Source organism: Nannobrachium achirus, assembly GCF_963921795.1.
Source record: "Nannobrachium achirus genome assembly, chromosome: 1".
Taxonomy (NCBI): Eukaryota; Metazoa; Chordata; class Actinopteri; order Myctophiformes; family Myctophidae; genus Nannobrachium; species Nannobrachium achirus.
This window is the reverse complement of record NC_137810.1, coordinates 29,226,889-29,254,573: the sequence shown is the minus strand read 5'-3', so window position 1 is coordinate 29,254,573 and position 27,685 is coordinate 29,226,889. Positions and strand designations below refer to the sequence as shown.

The window sequence follows — 27,685 nt, the reverse complement described above, 5'->3', positions numbered from 1 at the left end:
CCCGTATGTCCTCTCCAGGCTGCCGCTGGTGAAAGGTTTCACCAAGGCCCTCCATTCCTCATGGAAGACACATAAAGACCCCAGGAAGCTGCCTTTTTCTGTGTTGGATTTGGTGGGCGGTGCGGAGGCAGGCATGTCCACCTGCCCTAACCTGGACCACCTGTTGGCACAATCTTTTCTGAGTTCTGTCAGACCCCAGTACAAAGATGTAGGCACGGCTAAAAACGGGCCGTTTGTTGGCCCCGTCGGCACCAACCCGCCGGGGTTCACTGTCCTGGAGGACAAGCTACAGTCGGACAGGGCTCGTAACGCCTACCGGTCCGCTGCTCTGGCCGCTAAGGACCTAAATCTGATCCAGCTCTTGCTCGCTTCCACCAAGGACCTGGTCAAAGGTCTGCCCACGGGGGAGCACACAGCTGAACTGAACACTCTATTTGACATCATGCTGAAGGTCAATTGGCATGCGGTTAAGTGGATGGGCAGGTCCATGGACTACAACCTCCAGTCTGAGAGAGCCCGCTGGCTCGACTATGTCGACCTCGAGCCTAAGAGGGACGTGGGCGAGAAGCCTCTAGGTCCTCGCGGGGAGATGTACAAGTCTCTCATAAACATGGAGAACAGTCCCACCACCCTCATGGGTGGGGGCTTGGAGCTGCTGCAGGGTAGAGTTACCTTCTTCAAGGCGGCTAAGGACATCGTCGAGTCCACCACAGTGCCACAGGATGAACCGCAGCAAGCTAGGAGGACGTCCCGCTCCTCCCGCGCCAAGGAAAGGGGCCGCTCTGCTTCTTTTAAGAAGCACTCGTCTTCCTCCAGGGGTGCCTCTGCAGCCAGGGCGCCTGACAGGCCCCGCAGCAAGGCTGTGGTTCCCGAGCGCGCTCAGCCGCGCCGCCCGTCCAAGGATGGCAGGCAGCAGTCTTCATACCGCGGTGGCCGCGGTAGGGGACAGCGCAAATGACACTCTGAAGAGGGGAATTGTGCTGGGACGGGGGTCCGAGGTGTCTCTCGGTCCCCCTCCCCCCAAACGAGGGCGTTTTTCGGTACCCCGTGTCGGGGAAATGAAAATGTTAATTTTGATGCCTCCTGTGTCGACAATAAACATGTTGAAAGAACAAAGTCTGTCTCTGTCCAACTCTCTCGCACTAGCACAGACGACCCCATCGTGCATGCCTCCTGTAGTAATGATGAAGTCCTGTCAGGACTCGATAATCAATCACAGGTTTTATCAGAAACCAGTAATGTTAATGTCAAACAATTATGTGGTTCCTCAAGCGCGCGAGTGGGATATCCCTCGCGTCGACAATATGAATCCTTTATGCATGCCTCCTGTAAGAATGATGGAGTCCCGTCAGGACTCTTTAATCAGTCAGAGGTTTTATCAGCAACCAGTAATGTTAACGTCAAACAATTATATGGTTCCTCATGCGCGCGAGTGGATTTTCCCTCGCGTGAGCGATGCTATGAATTTAACCTTGAGTCAGAAATTCTGTCGGCCTACTATGAGCCCGGGTCAAGGGACAAGCATAAAGGCCTTAGAGCAGGTATTAAACGTAAAAGTTCCTCTCCTGTCAGGGGAGAATGCTTTAGTTGTAGGCGAGTCTGTTTATCAGTCGAATCGCTTTGCTCTTCCTGTCGCTCTATCGAGCCAAAACCGAACGCTTCCGGTTTCACCGGATACGGATTCGCTAGCTCCCCGCTTCCGGTCCGGCCGCAAAAGAGCTCCGCTAGTCAAGCGGTACAATCGGAAGGTGTTCCCACCTTGCGGCCTATTGAACCCCTGCGCTCCGCATCCGGGTGTCCCGGATACGGATACGCAGGTTCCCCACTTCCGGTCCCGCCGCAAAATAGCTCCGCTAGTCAAGCGGTACAACCAGAAGGTGTTTCCGCCATGCGGCCTATTGAACCCTTGCGCTCCGCATCCGGTCGTTCCGGATACGGATACGCAGGTTCCCCACTTCCGGTCCGGCCGCCAAAAAGCTCCGCCGTCACGGAAGCACAGTGGTGGGGTTTCTCTCGCTCAAAACACGCTAGCACGCTGTGCGCGCCAGTGGAAGTTATGCAACCCGAGCCATTGGGTATTTCGAACGATAACCAGGGGTTACAGGTTACAGTTCGCAGATATACCCCCGCTTTCGAGCAGGGTTATTCATACCAGAGCACGTGGTTTAAAAGCAAGTCTTTTGAGAGAAGAGATCAGCTCATTGCTAAGCAAGGGTGCTATAGTGGAGCTGGACAGGACCCAATCCCGCATGGGATTTTGGAGCCGTTATTTCCTGGTGCCCAAAAAGGGGGGGGGGCTACGTCCCATCCTGGACCTAAAGGCACTAAACGTGTACCTGAAGAAATACGTTTTCAGGATGCTAACAGTACCCACCATGTTACGGTCGGTCAGGCAAGGGGATTTCCACTGTTCAGTGGATCTGAAGGATGCTTATCAGCACGTCCAGATTTATCCCCCACACAGGAAATTCCTTCGGTTCGCCTTCGAGGGTCGCCTGTACGAGTATACAGTACTCCCTTTCGGTCTGTCACTGAGCCCGAGGGTTTTCGTGAAAGTGACCGAAGCAGCCATCGCCCCGCTGAGACAGCAGGGCGTCAGGTTGGCGACGTACATCGACGATTGGATGATTTCAGCGAGCTCCGCCCACGAAGTGGCGCGTCACACACAAGTGGTTTTGGCTCACCTGAAGGCCTTAGGTTTCATAGTCAACCACGGCAAGAGCATGCTGACTCCAGCAAGTCGCCTTACATTCATTGGGGTCCTTCTGGACTCATCCGACATGTCGGCCCGTCTCTCAGAGGTGAGGGTGGACAGGTTTCGGGAATGTCTCGACTCCTTTCAAGTGGGCCAGGAGGTCACTTACAGGAGTTGCATGGTACTGACGGGAATGATGGCTTCCGCAGTACATCTGTTGCGTTTGGGCAGGTTTCATATGAGACCTTTTCAAAGATGGATGTTATCCCTCGGGATCCCGCCCTCCTTGAAGTACAAGAAGGTTACGGTTTCCCCTTCCTGCGCGATCGCCCTGTCTCCGTGGCTGGTGGAGGGGTTCCTCACCAGCGGAGTCTCGATTGGCGAGGTGGTTTCCCACAAGTCGATCACGACAGACGCCAGTCTCAGTGGATGGGGAGCCACTTTCGAGGGGCGCACAGCGCAGGGGCTTTGGCCTCTGGAGATGAGGGGTCGTCACATCAACTATTTGGAGTTGATGGCTATACTCCTGGCGCTCAAGCATTTCGAGCCTTGGATTTTGCATTGTCACGTCCTGGTCAGGACAGACAATACGACGGCCATGTTTTATGTCAACAAACAGGGGGGCCTGTCGTCGTTGCCACTGGACCGTCTGGCTCGAGAATTGACGGTTTGGTGCTTGTCGCGCCTCAAGTCGATCAGGGCCTCACACGTCCCAGGTCTCCTCAACAGCGGAGCAGATCTCCTGTCCAGGGGAGGTCCTCGCTACGAGGATTGGTCTCTCCACCCCAGGGTGGTGAGCCAGATTTTTCGCAAGTTTGGTCAGCCAGTGGCGGACCTGTTTGCGTCAGCGGAGAATACGAAGTGTCCGTTGTTCTTCGCGGTGAAGGGCAGTCCCCCCTTGGGGTTGGACGCCTTAGCGCACACGTGGCCGAGAGGTCTACTGTACGCGTTTCCCCCCTTCGACTTAATCCGACCCACTCTGGAGAGAGTCAGGAGGTTCGGTCTGGAGATGCTCCTGGTGGCTCCCTACAAGGGCACGTGGAGATCGGCGATCGCCCCTCTCCTTTGCGAACCGGGTTGGCAGCTGCCTCAGTGCAGGGACCTGTTGAGTCAGGCCAGGGGGGAGATCTTCCACCAAGGCCTGCAGGTCCTAGACCTGTGGGTTTGGCACGTGAAAGGTTAAACCTGCTGGCAGCCGGTTTTTCTTCTGAAGTGGTTGATACCATTCAGAGTGCTAAGGCGCCCTCTACGAGGGCGTCTTATGATGGAAGGTGGAATGCCTTTGAGGACTGGTGTGAGTCGCGTGTTCCACCTGTGGTGGCTCATGTGGCGTCAGCCCAGGAAATTCTGGAATTTATGCAGAACCGCTTGAGAAGTGGTCTAGCATTTTCTACCCTTAGGGGGTATTTGGCGGCTATTAATGCCTGTCACCTGGGGGTGGCGGGCAAGGCACCTTCTAAAGTCCCGGAGGTCATCAAGTTCATGCAAGGAGTTGAACGTTTGAGGCCGGTGACTAGGTCTTTGTTCCCAGTTTGGGATCTGCAGGTGGTTCTAGGGGGCCTATGTCGGGCTCCCTTTGAGCCGCTTGTAGGGATGCCTTTGAAACTTTTGAGTTTCAAGACGGCTCTTTTGCTGGCTTTGACCACGGCTAAAAGAGTTGGTGACCTGCAAGCTCTCTCGGTGTCTGCGGAGTGCATGCAGTTTATGAACAATGATCTCAAGGTGTTGCTCAAGCCTCATCTTAAGTTTGTTCCTAAGAACATGGTGGTTCCTAAGGAGCCTGTTGTTCTTCTGGCTTTTCATCCTCCTCCGTTTGTCTCGGTGGAGGATGAACGGCTGAATTGCCTTTGTCCTGTCAGGGCATTGAAGGCCTACTGTGACAGGACTGCTGGTTCTAGAGCTTCTTCTCAGCTCTTTGTAGAAATGGGCAATGTTCTTGTCAGAAAGCCGGTGTCTAGACCCACTCTTTCGAGGTGGATTGTGGATGCTATTAGGCTGGCTTACTCTAGTGCGGGTGTGGAAGTGCCGGTGGCACTTAAAGCCCATAGCACTAGGGGTGTGGCTACTTCGTGGGCACTGGCAAAGGGAGTCTCCGTTCAGGAGATTTGTGTTTCGGCGAATTGGTCTTCGCCTTCTACCTTTGCAGCCTACTATCACCTGGATATCGAATCCTCTTCGCTAGCGCATTCGGTTCTGGGTGCAGTTGCCTCCTCTACGTCATAGAGGAGTCGGATCTTCCCCTCCCACAGGTGGGCATGTAGCCACCTGGGGTATTTTGGGGGGACCCTGTGTTTTCCTTATATAGTGTGTCTTACTTATAAGGCGGACTTGTCCTTTTCATTTAGTTGAATGAGGCGGACTTCGGTCTGTCAGGGTCTCTCTTTATTTTCTCATGCCTTCACACCCAGGTCCGGTGGGCCTGGGACCTTCTGGGTGATGGGTCACGCCCGTTTGGGCTGTGCTCACCCGTATGAGGGGTGTGTGGGGGTATGAGAGTAGGTTGTGGCTTAGAGGGGAGTTTAAGAATCCCAAGTGGGAGGTCATCCTGGAATATTGACAGTAAACGGTAGGTTCCGTACGGAACCATTGTTTACTTAGATATGGAAGGATGACCTCCCACGTAATGCCCCTCTGTTTCACTGAATGTGGCAGAGAGTGGTATTAAGAGGATGTTACTTCCGCCTCCGGGGGCTTATATAGCCTGGAGGCGGGTCACTCCGGTTTGAGTGACAGGCCCTTCCTACCTACGTTAGTACGGGAGCTGAAGTAGTTTCTCTGAATGATCGCCAGGGGGCGTCATTACCCAAGTGGGAGGTCATCCTTCCATATCTAAGTAAACAATGGTTCCGTACGGAACCTACCGTTTCATGCCGGCAGGAATATGAAGGAGATCCCTCAGTAGCACGTCGTAGATACATAGGGGTGCCAACGCACCTATAAACCTGTGTGTGGAAAACTTGCACGTTCATATGGACACGCTATGGCCACAGGAGAATGCCTCCATGCATAAGTCCGCGCACACACTCGCACACACACCCCCGCCTAACATGCTCAGAATGGAATCAATGGCTACCACAGGGATTGGCCCTGTGTTTCTGTGTGAATTCTTCATGCCTGAAGGTTAACGGAGGAAAGAGAAGACAGAAGAGGGGAGTGTGGAGGGGAGGAGAGGAGAGGTGTACATAGGGGAAGAGAGAGGCTGCTGAGAGAGGAGAGGAGGTGGATCTCCTGACACTGAATGCAACGAGGAGCCCTCATGCAGAGGAAAAGAGGAGTGGAAAACACGGGCCGTTTCTTCAAAGAGAATATGCATGGGGCGTAGAGAGCTCCTTTCCTAACAATATGCTTGTAAAATCTTTATCTCCACAGGCTCCTTTACAGGGCTCACCTTGACCCGATGGCCGGATTTCTCTCTCTTATACCCCCTCTGACATAGGTCCTGCCCCCCACCCCTCTCTCCACTATCAATCCATATCGCTGCTCCTGCTATTTGTTGTTTTTCTCCTTTCAGCTCTACCACTCTGCTCCCCTCCTTCCCCACTAGGTCTCTCTCTCAGGACAGGCTGTGTCCTCTTCTTGCGATTCTCCATCGTTCTGTTTAAAACCTTATCCATCATCTATCTCCGTCTGTCTTTCATCCACTTCTCCAACACCAAGCGGTCCCACAACTCCACATTTCTTTTTTTTCCTTCCCTTTCCTTTCCGTTCTGTTCCATGTGTGGCTCCCTCTGCACCTCTCTTTTTTACTTTCCCTTCCTCTCTCTCAAAGCAGCTCAGTGTTTGTTTTTGTTTTTACAGTAGCAGTTTCATTTTGAAATAATTCACCTCCCTCTCTCTCTCTTCATTGCTTGTCCCTTTAAACTTGTCCTTCACCTCTAACTTGCTAACTCTCGGTACATGACAACATGGATGCACTTTGTTGAACTGAAGAGGATTAGAGAAAACACAATGAGACCGTGATTATTGATGCATGCTTGACCTTCATGTAAAAATGTAAGACGTGCACTCTGTTAGGGACTATTGACTTTTGACTAGTGACTCCCGCAGGACTCCGGTGCACTTGCACATGCTCTACAGTCTACTAGGATGTGCATAGCAGACATCTGACAGATGTCTATTAACTGTTGATGGTATATATAATATAATATTAGAGATGCACAGATACAATGTTTAAAATAACAATTTGGCTGATAGCCGATACATTCCCCCTTTTGTGCTAGGGAAATCTTCACTATAAACCATAACTGTTCAAAATCTTCAAATTGCAGATAACCAACGCACCAACATAACCAGTCACAATATACAGATAAACATCGGCTACTGCCATCAGTGAATGTCAATTACCAGTATATCGATGGCAGTCAACAAAAAAAATGCTGAATCCGAAATACAGCCAATATATTGGTGCCTCACTGTAGATACCCAGTATATTCATCCAGATACTCACTGTTGAAAGTTTGTTAACAGACTGTACTGTGTACATATATTTCTTCTCATATTCACTGTTGGTAGACTGTACACATCCATCCGTATACTCACTGTTGATTGAATGTGTATACAGTATGTGTGTATGTATGTATTCAAATAGATGTATAAGAATAAATTCATTCATTTATTCAATGAAGATTTATATTTATCGATAGACTGTACTAGGGATGCCCCATCGCTATCGGCCAGATATCGGTATCGGACGATATTTGCAGTTTTCGGTCAATATCGGTATCGGCAAATAAAGCTGACATTAAGTGATGGCAAAAGCCGATATTTATCTGTTGTTGATAAAGATCCATTTTGCGCTGGCTATGTTGGTGTATTTGTTATCTGCAGCCTACCAAGCTGTAGATTTTGAGTTGTTTATTATAATGAAGATGTATTTGTTTCCCTGGCACTAAAGGGGGGAAAACCCCTGTACATACAGTATGTTCACTCATTCAGAGACCCAGTCCTGATAACTGATGCCAGAATCTAAGCTCATTCATAACAATTTTTGTATTTGATCTTTATTTCTATCTTAGCTGGGTTCTTACCAGTACCACGCCTATGTTTCACTGTTACTGCTGTTGCTGCTATGACACCTGCATTTCCTTCTGGGGATCAATAAAGGAATGGCTTATCTTATCTCTTCTTAAATAGAGTCAGTGATGACACTTTAATAGCCCAGCTTTGGATCTGAGACCAACCAAACCAGGAGAAATAGAGCCAAACTGAAAGGAATTCAACAGTGCTCTGCTGATGTCTTGTACATGGTAACTGTTGAAAGAAACAACAGGAGCAATGTGGACAGTGTGGTGTATAGTACACTAGTGTACTCGTACAGTATGTCCTCACTCCAACACTCACTGTCATGAAGATACACTTACACAAACGGTTGTGACCCCTCAGTACCCCCTCTGCCTTCAGCCAACCACAGCCCAGTGCTGCCCTGGTGCATTGTGGGGGGTGGCAATTAACCTGAAGACGAGTGGTCTCCAAGCAACCATGACCTGGAAGTCAAGCTTTCTCCTGCTGACTCTCTCTCTCTCTCTGCCTCTCTCGCTCTCTGCCTCTCTCACGCTCTGCCTCTGTCTCTCTGTCTCTCTGCCTGAGGCGGTTTGGTAGGTGTAGTGTAGTAGTCACAGGTGTGTTGAAATGCACCCCAAATGATCAGCCACACAGGGGAATTGGAGAATGTGGGTGCTTTCCCGGCTAACAGTATGTCTGTTTCTTCGCTTCGTAGTTGTATGCATGTGTGTGTGGGTGTGTGCATGTGTGAGAGAGACCCGGGCAAATGCATTTTCAAGGCGAAACATCACACCAACTATCCCTGCATATACTCTCTCTCTCTCTCGGTCCCCATTCTCGTTTCTTAGCCGCCCCCCCTCTGCTTTCCTTCCGTCTGTCTGTCTGTCTGTCTGTCAGTCTGGATCCCCTCCTGTCAGTGTGGTCGCTACATGGCAGAGGCTCCCTGGGCTCTCTCTCTTTCCCAGCTAATCAAACTAGTCAGTATCGCTGGCTGGTCCTTATCAAAAACATATGGACACGTCGGTTCCCCTTCACCCGCAAGCTCTCCAACACACAACAGGTCCCCCCCACACGGGTCTATAGAGGTTCAGCTCATCATAGGAGTAATAAAACTCTTGTCCAAGCAGCAGTATAGGAGGAGGAGGAGGGGGAAGAGGAGATATAGCTTTGAGTTGGCATTATTATTGATAGTTTCTTTGCACGCTGTAAAGGCAATGTATGTTGATGTATTATTGTTCCGTTACAATACATGTATATAGTATTACAGTCTTGCATATTGTCTGTCTGCAAATATTTCTCTCCTCGGTGCGTTCAAATGTGCACATGGGCATTAAACACTGGCATAGGCAAGGCCTGACAAGACAGATTTTTTATTTCCCCAATATAAGCCGTTTATTAGCATTTTTGGCAAGTCTTCACATAGTTGGGGCACCAGGCTATACAATCTGTAATTGTAGTCCCATAACCCGGAAAGACGGCCATGGCGTGTTTTGATTGGTTGTTGGTTGGTTGTCAGGAGAACATCGTGATGACAAATCAGAGGACAGTCTCTGGGATCTCAGGATGTAAACCCAATAGTGAATGGTGATTATGTCATGCTTGGGCATGATACATATACTGTAACTACACAGGATATAGTTATGTGCTCACTATGGTCTTGGTAGACAGTGGAAACTGTACCAGAAATTAGGAGATAATCCACTTTAAAGCTTACTGACATTGAGATAAGGGAAATTTTTAGAGGTCTTCACGGGTCCAATTTGAACTACCCGAACCCAAAAGGACCCGGGGGAAATGGACCCGGACCCATATGGCCCCGTCTATCATTTGGAATTTGAGAACCGTTACCCGATCAGCCCCGAGACGTGATGGATCCGATCCGAACGGCCCCGCCTGTTATTAGAAAAATTGGATCCGATACCCGAGCAGAACGAGAGATCCGAGACCCGAACCTGTCGCCCCGAAATGAAAGAATGCCAACGTTATTATATTAAGAGTTGTATCAGACATATTTCTTACCTAACGTCGCCACGGTGCTGCTGTTGCTGTCAGCGGCGCTGTGCCTCTCGCTCTCGCCAAAAGATGATCTTTTCCCAGACCAGTAAGTCAATGCGGACAGTTTGTAAATACAAATAAATCCATGTTTTTATTCCTTCTTCTTTGCCTAGCCAATGCTAATGCTATCGTTTTCTGTCGCATGTGTTGTTCATTATATCTTTCTGCTTTGAGTGTCCATTTTGCTCTGCAGAGCATGACAACACGCAATGACAACTCCATTGTAAACCGTTAACCAAAACGTTACGTTAATATCTTTGATAATAATAACAATCCAACTGATACAGTCAGTGTTGTTGTGACTGAGTGAGTTCTACTTCTCAGTTCTCACAACCAATGCAACAGATTACATGCTGCATCTTTAGTGCCATCGTGTGGCGTTATCTATTTGGTGCAGTTGTTGCGTTCACTTTCACTTCAATCTCGGCCTGTCTCGGCTCCACTCGGGTAACAGGAGATACCCGGGGAACCGGGGCAGACGGCCCCGGCCCGCCCCGCGGTAAAAGCTCGAAAACGGCCCCGTTACCCGGCTCGGTTCGGTTCGGATCGCGGGTAATTTCGGATCTCGGGCAGGTCCGAAGACCTCTAAAGGGAATGATTCAATATTAGCTTTGAGAATCTTAAGCTGTTTATTAGCATGTATACCTAGTCTGCACCCGGGAATGGGACAATATGGAAGAGGATGGTGTGTGTGTGTGTGTGTGTGTGTGTGTGTGTGTGTGTGTGTGTGTGTGTGTGTGTGTGTGTGTGTGTGTGTGTGTGTGTGTGTGTGTGCGCGCGTCCGTCCGTCCGCCACCTACTGCAAGGTGACAGCGGATGTGCTCTTTCATGTAGTTTACCTCGTAAAGCAGGCATCCTAGCGACCAGATGTCAGATTTGAAGTTGTATCCGTTTTCATGTATCCTCTCTGGTGACATGTAATAAGGTGTGCCCACTGGAACAGAGAAGGAGGGTAGAAGAAAGAAGGAGTGTGGAGACAGAGGGAAGAAGACAAGAGGAAACGAGACAGAGGAGGACATTAGTCTTTTGTATCAGCAACTTGTGCTTTTCCCTGGACTGCTCAGGACTTTATTGACCTTGACCATAAAGTTATTGAGTGTGTGTACTCTGTTGATTAGAAGAACATACAGGTACGGTCATCTTATTCTTTACCTGGCTAACTCACTCCTGGAAAAGAGTTCAACGCCCACACGACAAACCATACCCGTACCGAAAACATACAGCACATACTGTACATGCATGCATACTGTATGTACTGCACAGAATTCATGAATCACAGTATGCACACACATACACATACATAAATCAGCTTTGATTACTGGCTCCGTGTAATGATCTGAAACAGTAGTTGCAGAGCGCGCCCCGGGGAGAGGCGGCGCAGTTTTAAAAGCAGAGCCTGCCTCTGGTTCTGGTTTTGAAACTCAAGAATCCACAAACTGCCATGGTGACTGGCAGGACTCCAGAGCATGAGACCTTCGCTCAGATGGACCCGCGGGTCAGCAAAACAGCCATGAGAACCTCCACTCAGATGGACCCACAGCACAATACTAAACTTTACTATTCAATTATCTGTGTATATATATATATATGCCTTAGCCACGTTCTATGTTAGATAAAAGTTTGTGTTTTTCCTTTATCTTTATTCCCTTATTCTGCATTGACCCCAGAAGCAAAAGGCTGTAGGTAGACAAAGCTCGAAGACACAGCAGCACTACAAGAGGGATGATTCATGGTTTATTTTGGTTTTGTTTAACTTCTCTGCCCGACTCTCCTGACTGTATAAGATATATACTGTATATGGGAAGAAGAGAGGGTTGAAGAGATGTTGATTTTGACTGAGCAAAGAACATGCTGTGGGAGACAGTCAGGCACAATAAGCAGGCTGATGCTGAGGCCAACTGCTTTAGGTTTAGCTTTACACCGCCTACAAACAGCTGAAGTGAGCTGGGTGGGAGGGGAACAGCTCTCAGGTGGAGAGACACCTCAGCAGAGGTATACTAGCAGTGCTAGGAAAAAAGAACATGCGCGCACACACACACACACACACACACACACACACACACACACACACACACACACACACACACACACACACACACACACACACACACACACACACACACACACACACACACACACACACACACACACACACACACAATATTATCGTGATAAAAAACACTAATCGTATCGTGGAGATTTAATTTATCGTGATATTGTCCTCTGTCATGCACTGGGATCAATTCACCTTTTATTTGCCGAGCTGCATATCCAGTATCACTTAAAACCCTTTGGTAAAAGGTATTCATAATATACGTACTTGATACAGTCTTTTTTTTCACTCTATCAAATGTCTTTGCCAAAAAATAGCATTAGCATAGCGGCTATTTTTTGTTCCGCCCCAGGATAATAGATTTTGCTTATCGCGATAATATCGTAAATCGCAATTTCTTTTTTCATAATAATAATGATATGACATTTTCATATCGTCCCATCCCTAACACACACACACACACACACTCACACACATCAAACATCAAACAGCCTCTTGGTGAATTAACATGTTGGAGGAAACGGAAACAATAATTATAATTACATTTAATAAAACTATTACAGAGGAGGCTATTACAGCATCAAGTCCTTGAGAGCAGAAATGAAAGCTGGCACTTTCTTATTTTGGTGCAGAATTAATTGGGCTGAGAAAACGCCTTCGTCTTAAAATGTGTGGTCCTGAATAATGAAGTGTTACCTATAATTCTAAAAATAATACGTTAGCTTCTGCACAGGCAGACAGAAACAAGGAGAGAGAGAGAGAGGGAGAGAGAGGGAGAGAGAGAGTGTGAGAGAGAGAGAGAGAGAGGGGGGGGGGACTAGGGAAAGATGGCTTCGTTAATTGGTCATCAGTTTAGTAGTGTGTGTGTGTGGGGGGGGGGGGGGGGGTCTCTTGGTGTGGTCTGAACAAGATCCCTTTAAAAAAACATTATTAGTTGATTAAAAAAAGAATCTAACTCAACTTATAATAGTTGCATACAAAATAAAATGAAAAACAGAAGGCTTCTTCAACATGTTAAATTAAGGGCACATAACTTATTCATGCAAGTATAAATTGAAAGTCATGTTGGGATTGATTTCCATTATTATGAATGGCTGTGACAACGGTGCAATTCCTCCTAGGCAGGGGTAAAGGAGACCATGATGCTGTTACTGGAAGAACATCATGAGTTGCCATAAAGAGAGCCTTGCTGGCACAGCCTGTATATTTCTGAAATGACTTCGAGTTGCTCTAGTACAAGTAATAAATGACTGCTCCAATACAAGTAATAAATGACTGATGGACAGTACACATTTTAAATGACTGCTCTAGTCAAATTGTAAATGACAGCTAGCCTGATTTCAGACTCATTGTGCCCTGTTTGAGCGATTTCTGGAGGGGAGGGACTTTGACGGCACGGATTGATTATTTGTTAAACCCACCCCCTGCGCTAACTGGAGGAGCCGTCATTTCGGCTTCAGAAATCACTTATTATGAACACAATTCCAGACCAGAGAAACAGTCCACTCAGAGAGTGGGTGGGTCTATGGGCTGGAACCAGGCTAAATGACAGCTCTAGTACAAGTTATAAATGACTGCTCTAGTACATGTAATAAATGACAACTTTAGTACATGTTATAAATGACTGCTAGTAGTACACATTTTAAGTGACTGCAGCACAGGTTATACATGACTGCTCTAGAAAAGCTATAAATGACTGCCCTTTTACAAGTTGTAAATGACAGCTCTAGTACAAGTTATAAACGACTGCTCTAAAACATGTTGTAAATGACAGCTCGAGGACACGTTATAAAGGATTTCTCTGGAACAAGTTATAAAGAATTGCTCTAGTACAAGGAATACATGACTGCTCTACTATAAGAGAAATACATGTTTAGAAACCTCATAATAATATTATGTCTAAAGAAAAAAACATTTGTATTAAACTGACCATGTAAGGTTGTTATATTGCATATATATTGCAACAAAATATATGTCATAAAGCATGGTGCAGGTGGCATGGCAGCTGTACTAGATTGTTGAAAATGATCCATAGGGACCAATAGCCAGAGAGAAGCCCAGTTAATCTATTTGGACCTACAGATGGAGGACATTAAAGAAGGAGTCACTCTGTGGTGTCCTAACAAATACCTTTAGACGAGATTGTCGATGGGAGAGGCTCAGTCAGCAATAGTAGAGGAAGACTGGAGGAACAGAAAATTAACTAATAAACAGAATCCATCTCTCCCTCAGGACATGCCAATCTTTTGCAGTCACTTTTGGGACAATTAGCAACATTTGTCCAGAAAGAACGCCCCTCAAGGTTCCCTGGGGGTCCTTGGACCCCACATTGAGAAACACTGCTTTAGAGGTTATTTGAGCTGTCATGTTGTGCGCGCAAGCATGTGTCCTCGCGTATTTATGCGTGTTTGGCATGCGTGCGGCCCGACATTAGCATATGCCTCTGTGCTGGCGTGCTATGCATGGATGTGGCTGTGCGTGTGTGTGTGTATGTGCAGGTGTGCCTGTATATGCATGTACGTACGGTACACTGGTGTACGTTCATGCAAGCCTGCGAGAGGAGTGTGTGTGTTTATGGCTCTCGCATAATCTGTGTGTGTGTGTGTGTGTGTGTGTGTGTGTGTGTGTGTGTGTGTGTGTGTGTGTGTGTGTGTGTGTGTGTGCGCAGAGCTGCTGAGTTGAAAGGCTGGGAGTTGACAGTCTGTGTGCCTGGACCTCCGTCTAGGCTCCACCACACTGCTCTGCTGTGCTGTTCGCCAGGGTGGCTGGCTGGGCTCATTACAGACATACACTCCCTCCTTCTCTCCCTCTCTCTCTGTGCCATTTCTCTCTCCCTCTGTGCCATTTCTCACTCCCCCATTCTCTCTCTCTCTCTCTCCATTTCTCAGTGTCACTCTGACACGTTCTTCTCCTCTCACTCCACTCCTCCCCTCCAAGCTTTTCACTTCCTCGCTCTGTTCTTGTGTCACTCTCATCCTGTCCCCGTGTCTCTCCATCCCTTGGTCTCCATTCGTTTGCTCGCTGTCGTTTCGTCACCTTCTTTTTCACTCCCTCGCTCCGTCTTTGTCTCATTCGCTCTCTCACTTTCTCCCATCCCCACCCCTCGTTCTCTTTCTGTTTCACTCGCGCACACTTACGCTCTTGCCATTTCTCTCTCGCACGCGCACACACACACACACACACACACACACACACACACACACACACACACACACACACACACACACACACACACACACACACACACACACACACACACACACACACACACACACACACACACACACACACACACACACACACACACACACACACACACACACAATGCTGAGACAGAGAGGAGAGAGAGAGAGAGAGAGAGAGAGAGAGAGAGAGAGGGGGGGGGGGGGGGGGGGGAGGGACAAAGATGTTGGAAGAAGGGAAGAGGACAGAGAAGGCAGAGAAAGGATGGAAATGGAGAAAAGTGGCAGAAGAAGAAGAGCGAGCTGGACGTTGATGCAGAGATCAAGGGATGTGAAGGAGAGGGGAGGCAGAGAGCGAGATGGGAGAGAGAGGCAGAGAGAGAAATAGTAGAACGCATGGACAACTTTAGCCCAGGAACGAACACATGCGGGAACACAGTGTGTGTGTGTGTGTGTGTGTGTGTGTGTGTGTGTGTGTGTGTGTGTGTGTGTGTGTGTGTGTGTGTTGGGAGATTGTGATGAGATTATGTGAACAATATTGGAATAAAAAAAAGCAAATGGAAAAGAATATATACTACGGTATTTTTGTATTTACTGCATAGTATCTAGTGATACTAGGTGAAAAGATTGGTACATGTGCATTGAAGATTTACATGACTAATGGCCTTCTAAATCTCCTCAAACACCAAGCACAAGACCAGAAAATAAGTTATTTTTTTAAATGTCTGAAAAGGCTTTCTTTCTTTTTTGCAGCCTAGTTGAGATTGCAGCATATTGCATTTGCATAGCCTGGTGGATAGCCAGGAGGCTGTGTGGGATGGATGGACACATTGACCCACGGAGCTGCCTATTCTTTTGTCAGCCTAAAGAGGGTGCTATGGACTCAACGTTTAATGAGCAATCACAAGGCTGTTCCACCTTGCTCTGTTTGGCACTGTGGGCCGCGGCACGCTCCACAGCAGCTTCTGTTTCACCTAATGTCATGATTCACACCTTCCTTCCACAGGCTCCCCTCGTGCTGTATACAGAGGCTGTGAGCAGCACGCTGTTGGGAGCACTGACTTAATAACGGTGTGAAAGGGAACAGAGTTGGTAATGACGTGTTTGGATATTTTTAAAAGCCACACGTTAGTTTGAATGAAAAGTTATCATAAACAGTTATTATAAAGTAAAGTAACTGTAACGTTGTTATTATTGTTGCTGCTTTCTATATTCAAACTAATCAACAATTAAGTTGCATTTTACAGCAAAAGGCCATAAATAGGAATTTGTATAAGTACTGGTGAAGCAGCATTTCGTTTTTATCCATCACATATCTGAAACAAACTCCAGGAAAACTGCAGGTCTGCTGCCACTCTTATTTCTTAAAACAAAAGGCCTTTCTGTTAGCCGCTGCCTTTGATTGAGTTACTTTTCTCTTTTCTTTCTCTTCTGCACTCTAATTGTATCTGTAATTTTACTTATTTGCTTTCATGCATCCTAATGTCATTGTATAATTGCGTTTCCTTTGCTTGATGTTCTGGGTAAAGCATGCTGATTTGCCTTGTAACTGAAATGTGCTAAAGGCTACAAGTAAAATTGCATTTTCTTGCCTTACTGTGCCAAAAACTTACTTTAAACGTACATTAAACTCCCTCAGTATGTTATGTAATGAGATTCAACACTATAACAGTAAACAAGAATTTGTCAGATGGATACGGAACTACATGAACAACACAAAGGCAAATGTATTCATGGGTGAATACATTTGCAACCCGAACACTTACACAAAGAGACGTTTACAGTACAGCGTAGTGATAAAGGAAGGTAAGGACAGGCTATTAACAAACTGTTAAGACTTCGGCATGTGTTTTAAACACCAGGCCCACTCGGAAGTGAGGAGCATGTGCACATACGTGTGTGTTAGTGCGTGTGTGCGTGCGTGCGTGTGTGTGTGTGTGCGCGCGTGTGTTTATGTTAAACCCCAGGTTCTGTGAAATGAGGCGAGTTGTAGCCAGTCGACCCAGGTGGAGGTTTAGGTCATTAACGACTGCCACCGACAGTAAATAAATATGCTTCCCTTGAGTTTGTAGTGACACGACTCCATTCCTTTTAACATCAGTGATTACCAAAATGCTGTTTCTATTTTAAAGTTGTGTGCCTGACTGTGTACGAGAGGGCTTGTCTGCTTTTGCATGATTAAAGGGTTCTGTAAAATGTACTTAAACTGGTTCATTGAAAAGGAAGCGTATCCAGGATTATGCTCATTGATTGATAAGCTAAAACCTGATTTATACCCAAAATAGTAAATGCACAAGCTGTGAGCTTGAAGATCATCTATTTTCAGCACGGGGGAAACCATCGCACAACAAGTATAAATCAAGCCTATAAGGTCTCAACTGGAGACCTCGACTGGAGGGGAAAAAAAGGTGTTACAAGATTTTACATCTTACATGTGTCTGCCGACACGTGCATACAAACGTCTACAGACACCCAACAATAAGTGTGGTGTGTTCCGTTGGCTGGCCAGAGAGTTTTATGGCACAGGGTCACAATCAGAGCCGTGTGTGTCGGGCAGGCCAATAAGGAAGGACATCATCAGTCCGCCCATACCCAGACATCATCTGTGTCGGGGTCAAAGGCCAAGGCAACAGGAAGTGGCTAACTGGCCAATGAAAGGGCCGGGCCCGCATGGGCCCGTGGCCCTGCAGCACCACAACGTGACACATGGTTCTGGCCTCGCCGGGCCCTAATGAAACACATCCAGCTCTGGGACATTACTGGGGGCCTCTGTGTGTGTGTGTGTGTGTGTGTTTGTGTCTACTTCTGCACGTGTGCACCCACATGCCCACATGGACCGCGTGCGTCTGTGTGCGCACTTGTGCACACACACACATGTCTAGACTGCTGTGATTTACCTAGTGAGTGAGCTGCGGTGGTTTTGGAGCTGAAGAATCGTCCCAATCCCAAATCTCCCAGTTTCACCACACCCGTGGCTGTGATGAACACATTGGCTGGCTTGATATCTGGAGAGGAGAGGAGAGGAGAGGAGAGGAGAGGAGAGGAGAGGAGAGGAGAGGAGAGGAGAGGAGAGGAGAGGAGAGGGCTAAGTGCTTACAACATCTTTGTGAAATCAAATCCGATGAATGTTTAATTGCCTCTCCAGCAGAATATGTGTTAAGTACATGTGTTAATGTAAACGTTAATGCAAATGCCAAAGAGATCATTTTAAACAGCTAATTTTATCTGTCAAAAATAGACACGCGGGAGCAATGCTTGCTGCCTGTGATATATATATACGGTATATTGAATCATCTTAAACAAAAATCCTATGAGGGCTCTGAGTCAGTGTGTCAATCAATGTGCCCCACCCCCCCTGCTGCTTGGAGCAAACTTTGCTTTACTTCATGCATCATCATAGGCATATTCTGTGCTAAATGTTTCAAATGTGCAATCCGTTAATCAATGATGTATTAGCCAAGCTAGAATCTTCTGGTGCTTGAGGATGTTTGTTTCCATCGTTTTATGTCCAAAGATGACAATGGCAGACAAAACTGCTCAGGTTCAGGTCTCTCGTGTGCACTTGGCCACGGCAACATGTCAGCTAACTTGAATGGTTGGTGGATGACATAATGTTAGACCACTTAAAACTGTTGTTGATCCCCCTCTTCCTCATGTACAGTACCATTTCAGACATGACCTCAGTGTACTCAACCATAGGGACTGATTTAGATTTATTTCATTAAAGGGATATTACACTTTCAAAGTCATTTTATCGTCTAATCAGGCTTTTATGAACACCCTGAACAGTTTTTAATTTGCTTGATTCAATATTTAGATATTTGATGTAAATGTTACCAGGCCCGACACGCCCAGGCCCTCTCCACATACACACCCATTGTAACTTCAAACTCCATTTTAACCATGATAGATTCATTAAAAACACCCGTTGTTTTTTCTGTTGACTCAAACTACCCTCCTAATACGTGAGCAGGCCGTGTTTTTTCGATAACTTTTTTCATTTATTTTTAATAATCCATTTTTGTATTAAATATTTTTCATTTTCCCAAATAATTATTAAAAATTAATGAAAAAAGTTATCGAAAAAACACGGCCTGCTCACGTATTAGGAGGGTAGTATGAGTCAACAGAAAAAACAACGGGTGTTTTTAATGAATCTATCATGGTTAAAATGGAGTTTGAAGTTACAATGGGTGTGTATGTGGAGAGGGCCTGGGCGTGTCGGGCCTGGTAACATTTACATCAAATATCTAAATATTGAATCAAGCAAATTAAAAACTGTTCAGGGTGTTCATAAAAGCCTGATTAGACGATAAAATGACTTTGAAAGTGTAATATCCCTTTAACTTTACTTTTTTGCCCAGGGAGGGGCGTAGTAAGTCTAAGAAGGCGTGTTTTCTCTTCTTTTTTTTCCTGTCGCGTTCTCTTTAAAGTCATGTTAATGTGACCTGCAACAGCCGTTGAAATTTACTGCTCCCGTATAATAACAAGTGGCTTTTTGAATACACAGTAAAGTCGTCCGTGTTAATGTATCCATTTGTAACTCTGAGAGTGTACCGTGCAGGCAGCCTTGGCTAAGTGGTCATTAAAGTCGCCCAAAGCTCAGGGTTCATTAGCGTCTGGGCGACCTAATCAAAGCATCGGTCCGGCCGAGCTGACCACCACCTGCACAGTCAAATCCTGAGTGTTCCTTTAATTCGGAGAACGGGCGACGGGACCATTTGGTTTGCACTCTCAGGGTAATGAATGGATAAATTAACACGGAGGATTTGACTGTGTGCAGGTATGTGAGGGTTCAGCAGCAGGTTTGATAAGACTGGGGCCTTATTGGAAGCATGTGAGCCCATAAACACTGTGCTCTCTGTTCTATGTGCCGCTCAACACCCGCCTGTCAGGCCATCCAATGAAACATAGAGGTTCACACTACAAGACATAACGTCGCCGTCAGCCACAAACCCTGAATCTACAAATTTCAACTTTTTGTATAATTCTTTTTTTTTTTTTCATTTAATGCTCTACTTTTTCATAGAAGGGATTTAAGCTAAAGTAATGGCAGTAGCCGATCTAGAACAGTTATTTTCCAAATTTCTGAAAATGTTCATTTCATTTCCTAAAAAAACACAACATACATGAATCGCTTTTGAAAGTGCTTCATTCTGAAGCCACAGTGTTCTATTTCAATCTGGTTTCAGTGTACCTCAATCCCATCATCAGAGAACCAAGGTTATGGAAAGGTAACCGTAACCTTAAGTAACCTTAAACCCTACACTTAGTTGACCGGAGTCCCCCAGGGCTCTATACTAGGCCTCCTGTTTTAGCTTGACACTAAACATCTTTGCCGAAAATAGCTAGATTTACAAGCTAGACAACACAACACGTCATGCTGCGACAGATTGGGAAGTTGGAGATCTGCTAATGTTTACAGAATGTTTGCCCCGGAATAGGGATGCTAGGGTTGAACTGGATTTAAGTTTTACATTTTGACAGGTATTGTATCTGCTCCTGTCTGTCTGGCTGTGGCCAGCTAGGTGTGTGTCTGTCTGTCTGTAAACAAATTAAGGAAATGATAGGCGGATTTCTATTCAGCTTTGTGGACTCAGGAACTTGAGAAGAACAGGCTGCCCTGAAGGGACGAATGACTTTTGGGTAAAAAAGTTATAATGTCAAGGTCACATCTCAGGAAGGACAGAAGCAGAACAAGACTGTGCTGCCTGGTGACTGACGCTGGTGCAGACACAGTGTTTGCACCTCTGGGTGCATTTGTTTAATTTGAATTGCATCAGTATTGTAATTTATAACACACATAAATGATATGTGAATGTTATTTGCATGTGTGATGAAGAGCGTGTGTGTGTGTGTGTGTGTGTGTGTGTGTGTGTGTGTGTGTGTGTGTGTGTGTGTGTGTGTGTGTGTGCGTGCGTGCATGTTTCTTATACAGCTGAACCTGCGTGTGTGTTTCTAGCTGAACCGCTTCTTTATTTTCCAAATGAATCCTCTCAGGAGTACAGCAACGCCACACAGGAAGCGTGAAAAGAGTAAAATGTCCATGCTGGCAATATTTATTAATGTAAAACATGGATGGATTTAAGAGATATTAGAGGCAAGGATAATTATAGCATATAAAAAATAGAATATGGCCAGACAGTGACAATATTTAGCTAGTGCTTGCGTCTGTGAGAGTGTGCGTGCATGTGTGCGTGCGTACCTCTATGCATGACTCTCCGGGAGTGCATGTGTTCCAGGGCACTGCAGAGCTGGACAAAGTACTTCCACACCGTTCTCTCTGGGATCAGCCTCCTCTGCTTCTTAAAGTGCTACATTAAACACACACACACACGCACACACGCACACACACACACACACACACACACACACACACACACACACACACACACACACACACACACACACACACACACACACACACACACACACACACACACACACAAGACAATGTTAGCGTAACCTAAGCATAAATGGAAAGAACCAGGACTAAATCCTTAATCTGGAGTTGCAATTACTTGGTCAGACGCTTTTAATCCAAAGCGACTTACAATAAGCAGGTAAAAAATATCACTATAATAAGCAAGATAATATGTCAGTACATTAACAACAATATAGTGTGACAGGGAATTTATTCCACAGTTTGGGGGCCAGGAGGGCAAATTGTTTAGGACGGGTGGATTTGGTCGTACAAAACAGTGTACCGTGCCACAGATCTACAAGCCCACAGCTTGAGCTTCTACGTAGTCCATTTACGGCACACGAAACACTTGTACAACAGAATATAAATGCGGCAAAAGCCAGTTACAGTGGGGTACAAGGATTTCATGTTGTGTGTGTGTGTGTGTGTGTGTGTGTGTGTGTGTGTGTGTGTGTGTGTGTGTGTGTAACATCCATCCCCCGCCCCCCTCCGCAGCACTATGACTCCACTGGTAATGGAAGCCAGACCCTCCGCGCTCTCTCTCTCTTCATAGCCTAAACCAAGCACCCCTACCACCCCCCACCCCCCACCATCTCATTTTCACTGTGTCCTGCAATGGAAAGCACATGCACGCATCCTCGGGAGCTGCTGGGAAGTGAAGAAATTTGTGGTTCCTTCCATAACCCTCTCAATCTGGCATACAGCTCTTTTGTTAGGTGAAGCTTTTCAGTGGCACAACAGCCCCAGTCATCTTTATGGTGGGGGGTGAGGGGAGGGCAGGACTGAGTTAATCATGGGGACTGTGGTCACTCTCTGAGAAGCCAGTGATGACAGGGCGTGTAGGCTACTTGTAGCTATCGATGATGGACCAAGGACAACAACAAGGAAGTTGACGAAACGCTGCCTCATCCCTGTGTACCAAGACATACTAGACCAGTGGTTCTCAACCTGTGGGTCGCTACCCCCAGGTGGGTCCCCAAATTATTTGCGGGGGTTCCCAGATGTTTTTTGTTTTTTTTCACTCAACAGTAAACCGACCAACATAGTACAAAGTGTATACATGGTATCTGTACATTTCTAAAGTGACAATTTAAGGACTTTTAAGACCTTTTTAGTAACTTCTGGTCAAACATTGGTCAAATGGTCAAATATTAGAGGCAGAATTTGTGAAAATAGCAGATCTACATGCTCATAACGCCTCGTAACGCAAGGTGTTGTGAGCATGTAGATCGGCTGTTTTCAGAATGGAATAGATCGAGTCAAACGAAATGTAATGCCAACTCCTACAATTCCAAGTGCTCGTCAGGGTGGGGGGTTCCCAGTTCAAATATGATTATTTTGGGGGTCAAGGCCTGAAAATGTTGAGAACCACTGACATAGACGAAAAGTACGGAACACAAAATGTAGGCATTACCGCGAGGTAACATCAGTGGCTTCGTATAGTCCAAGTGAGTGAGAGTGTACACATCACCCTACAGTATTTGGGTCCATTTTTGAGGATTTTGGTGTGTACTAGGGTCCAGTCTGGCTTCTTATGTGGTCCTATTTCTACAGATACCGAACTATATTCTTTTTACCAACTTGTGGAGCAAGCCGGTCTATATTCTTATTAATCTATTCATTCTTATCGAATACTAGTAAGACAACCTAAGGGCGAGAAGCGACCTCGCCCTTGCGCTGAAACAGAGCTTCTTAATATGTCACAGTTAAGAAACATGAGTTAAACTATTCTGGCAACGCATGCACACAGAGACACACCCACAGAGAGACACACACATATGGGATGCAGACGTGGTTGGTTGTTTCACTTGCACAATATGGCAACAGACACAGACAGATGGGTGGTGGAAGTGGTTTGGTTGTTTGACTGGCAGAAATCAAATGTGGCACCGCACAGAGACAGACAGAGGCGCACAGACAAACAGACGTGATGGAGGTGACTGACATAGATGTCTGACGTCATAGACCACATGAGATGGATACAATATATGTCCATATATGGGCATTCCCAGATATGGGCTTAATATTGATCAATGGCCATATATGGAGTGTGACATGAGGCGTGACTGACTGACTGACTGACAGATTGACTGACTGACTGACATGAGGCGGAGGTTTTGATACTAACTGCTCCCTATGGTCGCAATAAACCTGCCCCGGCCACCTCAATGTGACTGCAGTTTTACACATTTTGGTTTGCTTAACCGGCATAGATTGTGTGATAACAAACAAGAACTAGAAAATATTGTTCCTTCGAAACAATTGTGGGCTCGCTTCAAGCCAAAAAACAATGGCTATAATAGTAATAAATGTCAAGATTGCAGGCAGTGCTTTCTTTGACGATACTGACGTAAAATGGTAATCGTACTACAATGCAGACAAGCAGTGTTATTACATGAACTTAACGGTATGATTTGAGGCATTTTGTTCCAAAAATGTGTTATGCAAAAGTTGACCCGCTGGTGGCGCTATAACAGGCCAATTTCACCAAAATCACAAACTGCGTTCATGATTCAGGCATTTTAATCAAAACTGACCAATCCTGCAAACTTTGGAAGCCACTTTTAGCCAATCAGGATGGAATATGGAAAATCGGACAAATCCATGTCGATCACATGACTGTAGAGATACTGTCTACCAATTTCATGATTTTTGGACAAAATTTCGTTTAGCAAAATTTGGCCTCCTGGTGGCGCTAGAACAGGCCCATGTGAAAAATGTGGGGCAGAGGTTCTGAATTGGCATCTAGGGAGTGTGTGTGCACAGTTTGGCAGCGACCGGGTCAACGCCCCCGGAGATTAGCTGGTAACAAACTGGATGGACCGACGCACGCACACACGTCACACACAAATGGACGGACAGGGGCGAAAACATAGTCATAATGTCATATTCTACTGAGAAGCTTGCCAGTTGGTATAACTGGTACACACAGTTGTACCAAGTTGACCACTCAATAACTCTGGGTCTTGAATCTCAGAAGGAGAAAGATGGGGTGTAAGAGAAATACAGAAAAAGAGATAGAAGAATCGGAGAGGGTGAAACTGAGAAAGACAGAGAGAGCAGAGAGAGGGACCTTGGCCCACATCCAAACAAAGCATCAGTGAGGAGCTATTCTTCCCCTTGCCCTCACATTTCCATATCAGAGGACCGTTTGATGTCAATGGGGGGGGGGGGGGGGGCATAGACACCCACCAGCAGCAGCAGCAACCTCTCCTCCATGCCTTTAACAGCAAACACTACACATGCAATATTCTGCAAGTGCATGCAAATCAAGCTCCATTTGATTTGATATGAATTCTGAGATGGTCAGAGAGAGAGAGAGAGAGAGAGAGAGAGAGAGAGAGAGAGAGAGAGAGAGAGAGAGAGATAGCGAGAGAGAATACGAAATAGAGAAGGGGGGCAGATTGGAGGACGGTGCAATCAAAAAGAATAAGAAATGCTAAAACTCATGTATCAGGTGGTGTTGAGTTTTACATATGGCTCACTGTATGACAGCGACTTACTTCATAATGTGGCCCTAGAAGGAGAGGGAGGGCTGAGCCCTGGCGCGTACCTACGGACTGCCAACGCTTAATTAGAAAAACAAATCATTTAGAACTGTACAGGAGACGCACCGTGCAGAGCAGCTAGTTGCGTGCAGCCACTGCGTTGTGTGTGCACGCGGGCGGGCAAGAGCTTGTGCGTTGTCAACAGCCATAAGGAGCTGACACAGTCTGAACATTCCCGGCATCCTCTTGCAGCACGGCTTCATAGCGGTGAGGCGCGGCGGTTCGTTATCATGCCTCTTAAGCCTGCCATGTTGTATCGCGGTGAAAGTGCACGTGTGTGACTGCATGTGTGTGACTGTGTTTGTCCATGTTTGTGTGCATGCAAGTGTGTGTGTGTGTGTGTGTGTGTGTGTGTGAGAGAGAGAAAGCGAGAGAGAGCACACGCGCAAAAGCCTGCCACTTTGAATCTCTTGTACCACTAATCCTCGCCTCTCCTAATTTGCCATGTTGTTGAAGTGTGTGGACGTCGAGCTGCCGAGGATGACTGTGAACGGCTTGTCGAGCATTGCTGATACAACGCACAAGGCCATCATTTATGCATGGGAGATACCAGGCTTTTTACATGCACGCTGCTAATTTGCTATACTGGCAGCCAGTGAATAGCCTGGGGGGGAGGGGGGGGGTGCTGGTCCAACTTACAGAAATGCACAGAGACAGAAGTGTTGTGTAGCAGGCCGAGGTAGGGGATGTTGATGGAGAGGAAATCGTTACCACTTTATAACAACCATGTGTTCGCTTCTTCAGTTTCAAACTCAGTGACAGCATCCTCACAAGCAGAATCCTCCCTCGCTACAAAGCGTTCAGACATGGTCGACCACCAGAAACAGCAAGGCTCAGCGAGTTGAGGAGTCTTTCGCAATGCAGCCTGTTGCATCACCGTATCACTTTAGATTCCTTGGAACAGATGACTGTACAAATGGAGGCTTCTTGAGAGGCAAGTGGCCTCCTGGCAATATTCCTGCATAGCTACATGTAGGTAGGTAGGTAATTTATTAATTCCAGAAGGGAAATTAAGGTGTTACAGCAGCTTTCATTAGAGACATCAATAAAAAACACATAATAAAAAAATACATCTAAAATGGGCATCTAAGCATAGTCAACCTACAAAAACGACGATATATGTAGACCGTCAGATGCCTTCATAACAACATACCCACTATTTATTATGTGCTGGGAAAAACCATGCCCATTGCTGAAATGTTGTGGGGTGGCATATACTCTACCTTAATGCCTGGACAGCCTTGGCTAGTAGCTGGTATGCCAGCTATTTTTTAACCGTGTTTTGTGATCGTCTTTCTAAAAAATAAAAAGACTAAAAAACAGTGACTGACAGTGTAGAGCATTAACAGGATTACAAAACTGACTCACCAGAGTTATTGGTTTATCGTTGTGCCGCGCAATCGATCTATAAGCTCACGTGTCGCACTATAAATCTACCGGGTTTGGTGCGCGACAATGAAGTGCAACAGAGTCTAACTCATAGAGTATAACTCATAGAGTTATCCACCTGTTTCCGCGAGAATTAACTGTAGCATTATCTGTGGGACACTTCCGGAGAACAGCAGACATACAAGCTCACGTTGTGTCGGAAATGCAACCGTTGTGAGCTTGTAGATCAGACTCGGCAGCGGCGCCGGAAGCTGCCGCACACCTTCTGCGCAATGCGCGATGGGATGTTGGAAAGTTGTGGAAATATAAAATAGAGGACGGACAGCCCTGCCCCCAGCTATTCATTTCAATGCAAGTTGCTCAGTGGCGTTTGAAGCACCCGGAAGACTGACGGAAGTAACTGCACATTGCATGCTGATCGGTTGGCCTGCGTCTATAGGCCAAATTTTTGATTGGTCGAGGCACTGAGCACTAGGGTAAACCATAGACATATAAATGTAGAAGACGCCTCCTCCGACAGGGGGCGTTGGTCAAAGAGGACTGGCAAGCTTCCTGAATTCTGAAGGACGCTTCCTTGGGCGTGACAGAATGGGATGCTCGGTAGGCCAATCAGATGTAGGACTGGCGCTGGACTCCCTCTTTCCCACTGCAGGGGGCAGAGTGCCTTCCACGAATCCACAACGTTCCACAGTTCCGCCAGTCCTGTTAGACCAGTCGCGCCAATGAACTGCAGCGGCAGAGGAGGTATCTAGCTTTTATATCTGTGGGGTAAACAGTAGCTTCAGCAGTTAGCATACGCACGCGCAGTAATGCACTCACAGGTTTGACCACTAGGCTAAGGCTGCTTCAATACGGTGGTTCTGGGGGCTTGGTATAACTTGGTTTGGCCGATATGTCACATATTTAAATAGTTTGGCTCTTCTGCTTCGGTTGTGTTAGTTCAACATGTCACCAGTTCCTCCAGCAGGTCATTTCAGTGTGTGTGGGATTGTGTGTAGAAGGGTTGCTTGGAACCACTGTGTAAAGGCAACTCTCTTACCTTGATCATGCGTGAGAGGTCCCCTGCATCAGCTAGCTCCAGTACTATGTTGAGCTCATTCTCCTCAATAAAAGATGCATGGTACTTTATCACATTGGGGTGGTTCAGTTGCTGTTGAGAGGTGGGGGAAAAAGAGAAATGGACAGAGACAGACAGAGAAGGGGAGAGATAAAGAGAGAGAGGAGAGGTGTCAGTGACTGTTTAAATATTGAGAAGGATCCCTACACACAACAGTAACATCTGGAGTGTTAGTTTAACCCCAAGTGTAAAAGGTGGACCCTTAAGGCTCAAAGAATAAC

The 27,685-nt window shown here is 46.5% G+C and overlaps 1 protein-coding gene across 2 annotated transcripts in view; it reads right to left on the bottom strand.

Moving 5' to 3' along the window:
• Nucleotides 1-27,685, bottom strand: part of nek7 (NIMA-related kinase 7) — a 93,733-nt gene that overhangs the window by 12,553 nt on the left and 53,495 nt on the right. For both annotated transcript variants that reach the window (XM_080725976.1, XM_080725977.1), the window contains 4 exons: nt 27,387-27,497; nt 21,192-21,300; nt 17,884-17,991; nt 10,591-10,685 (listed from right to left, as the gene is read on the bottom strand). In XM_080725976.1, the coding sequence (XP_080582102.1) occupies nt 10,591-10,685; nt 17,884-17,991; nt 21,192-21,300; nt 27,387-27,497 (423 nt within the window). The remainder of the gene's footprint in view (nt 1-10,590; nt 10,686-17,883; nt 17,992-21,191; nt 21,301-27,386; nt 27,498-27,685) is intronic.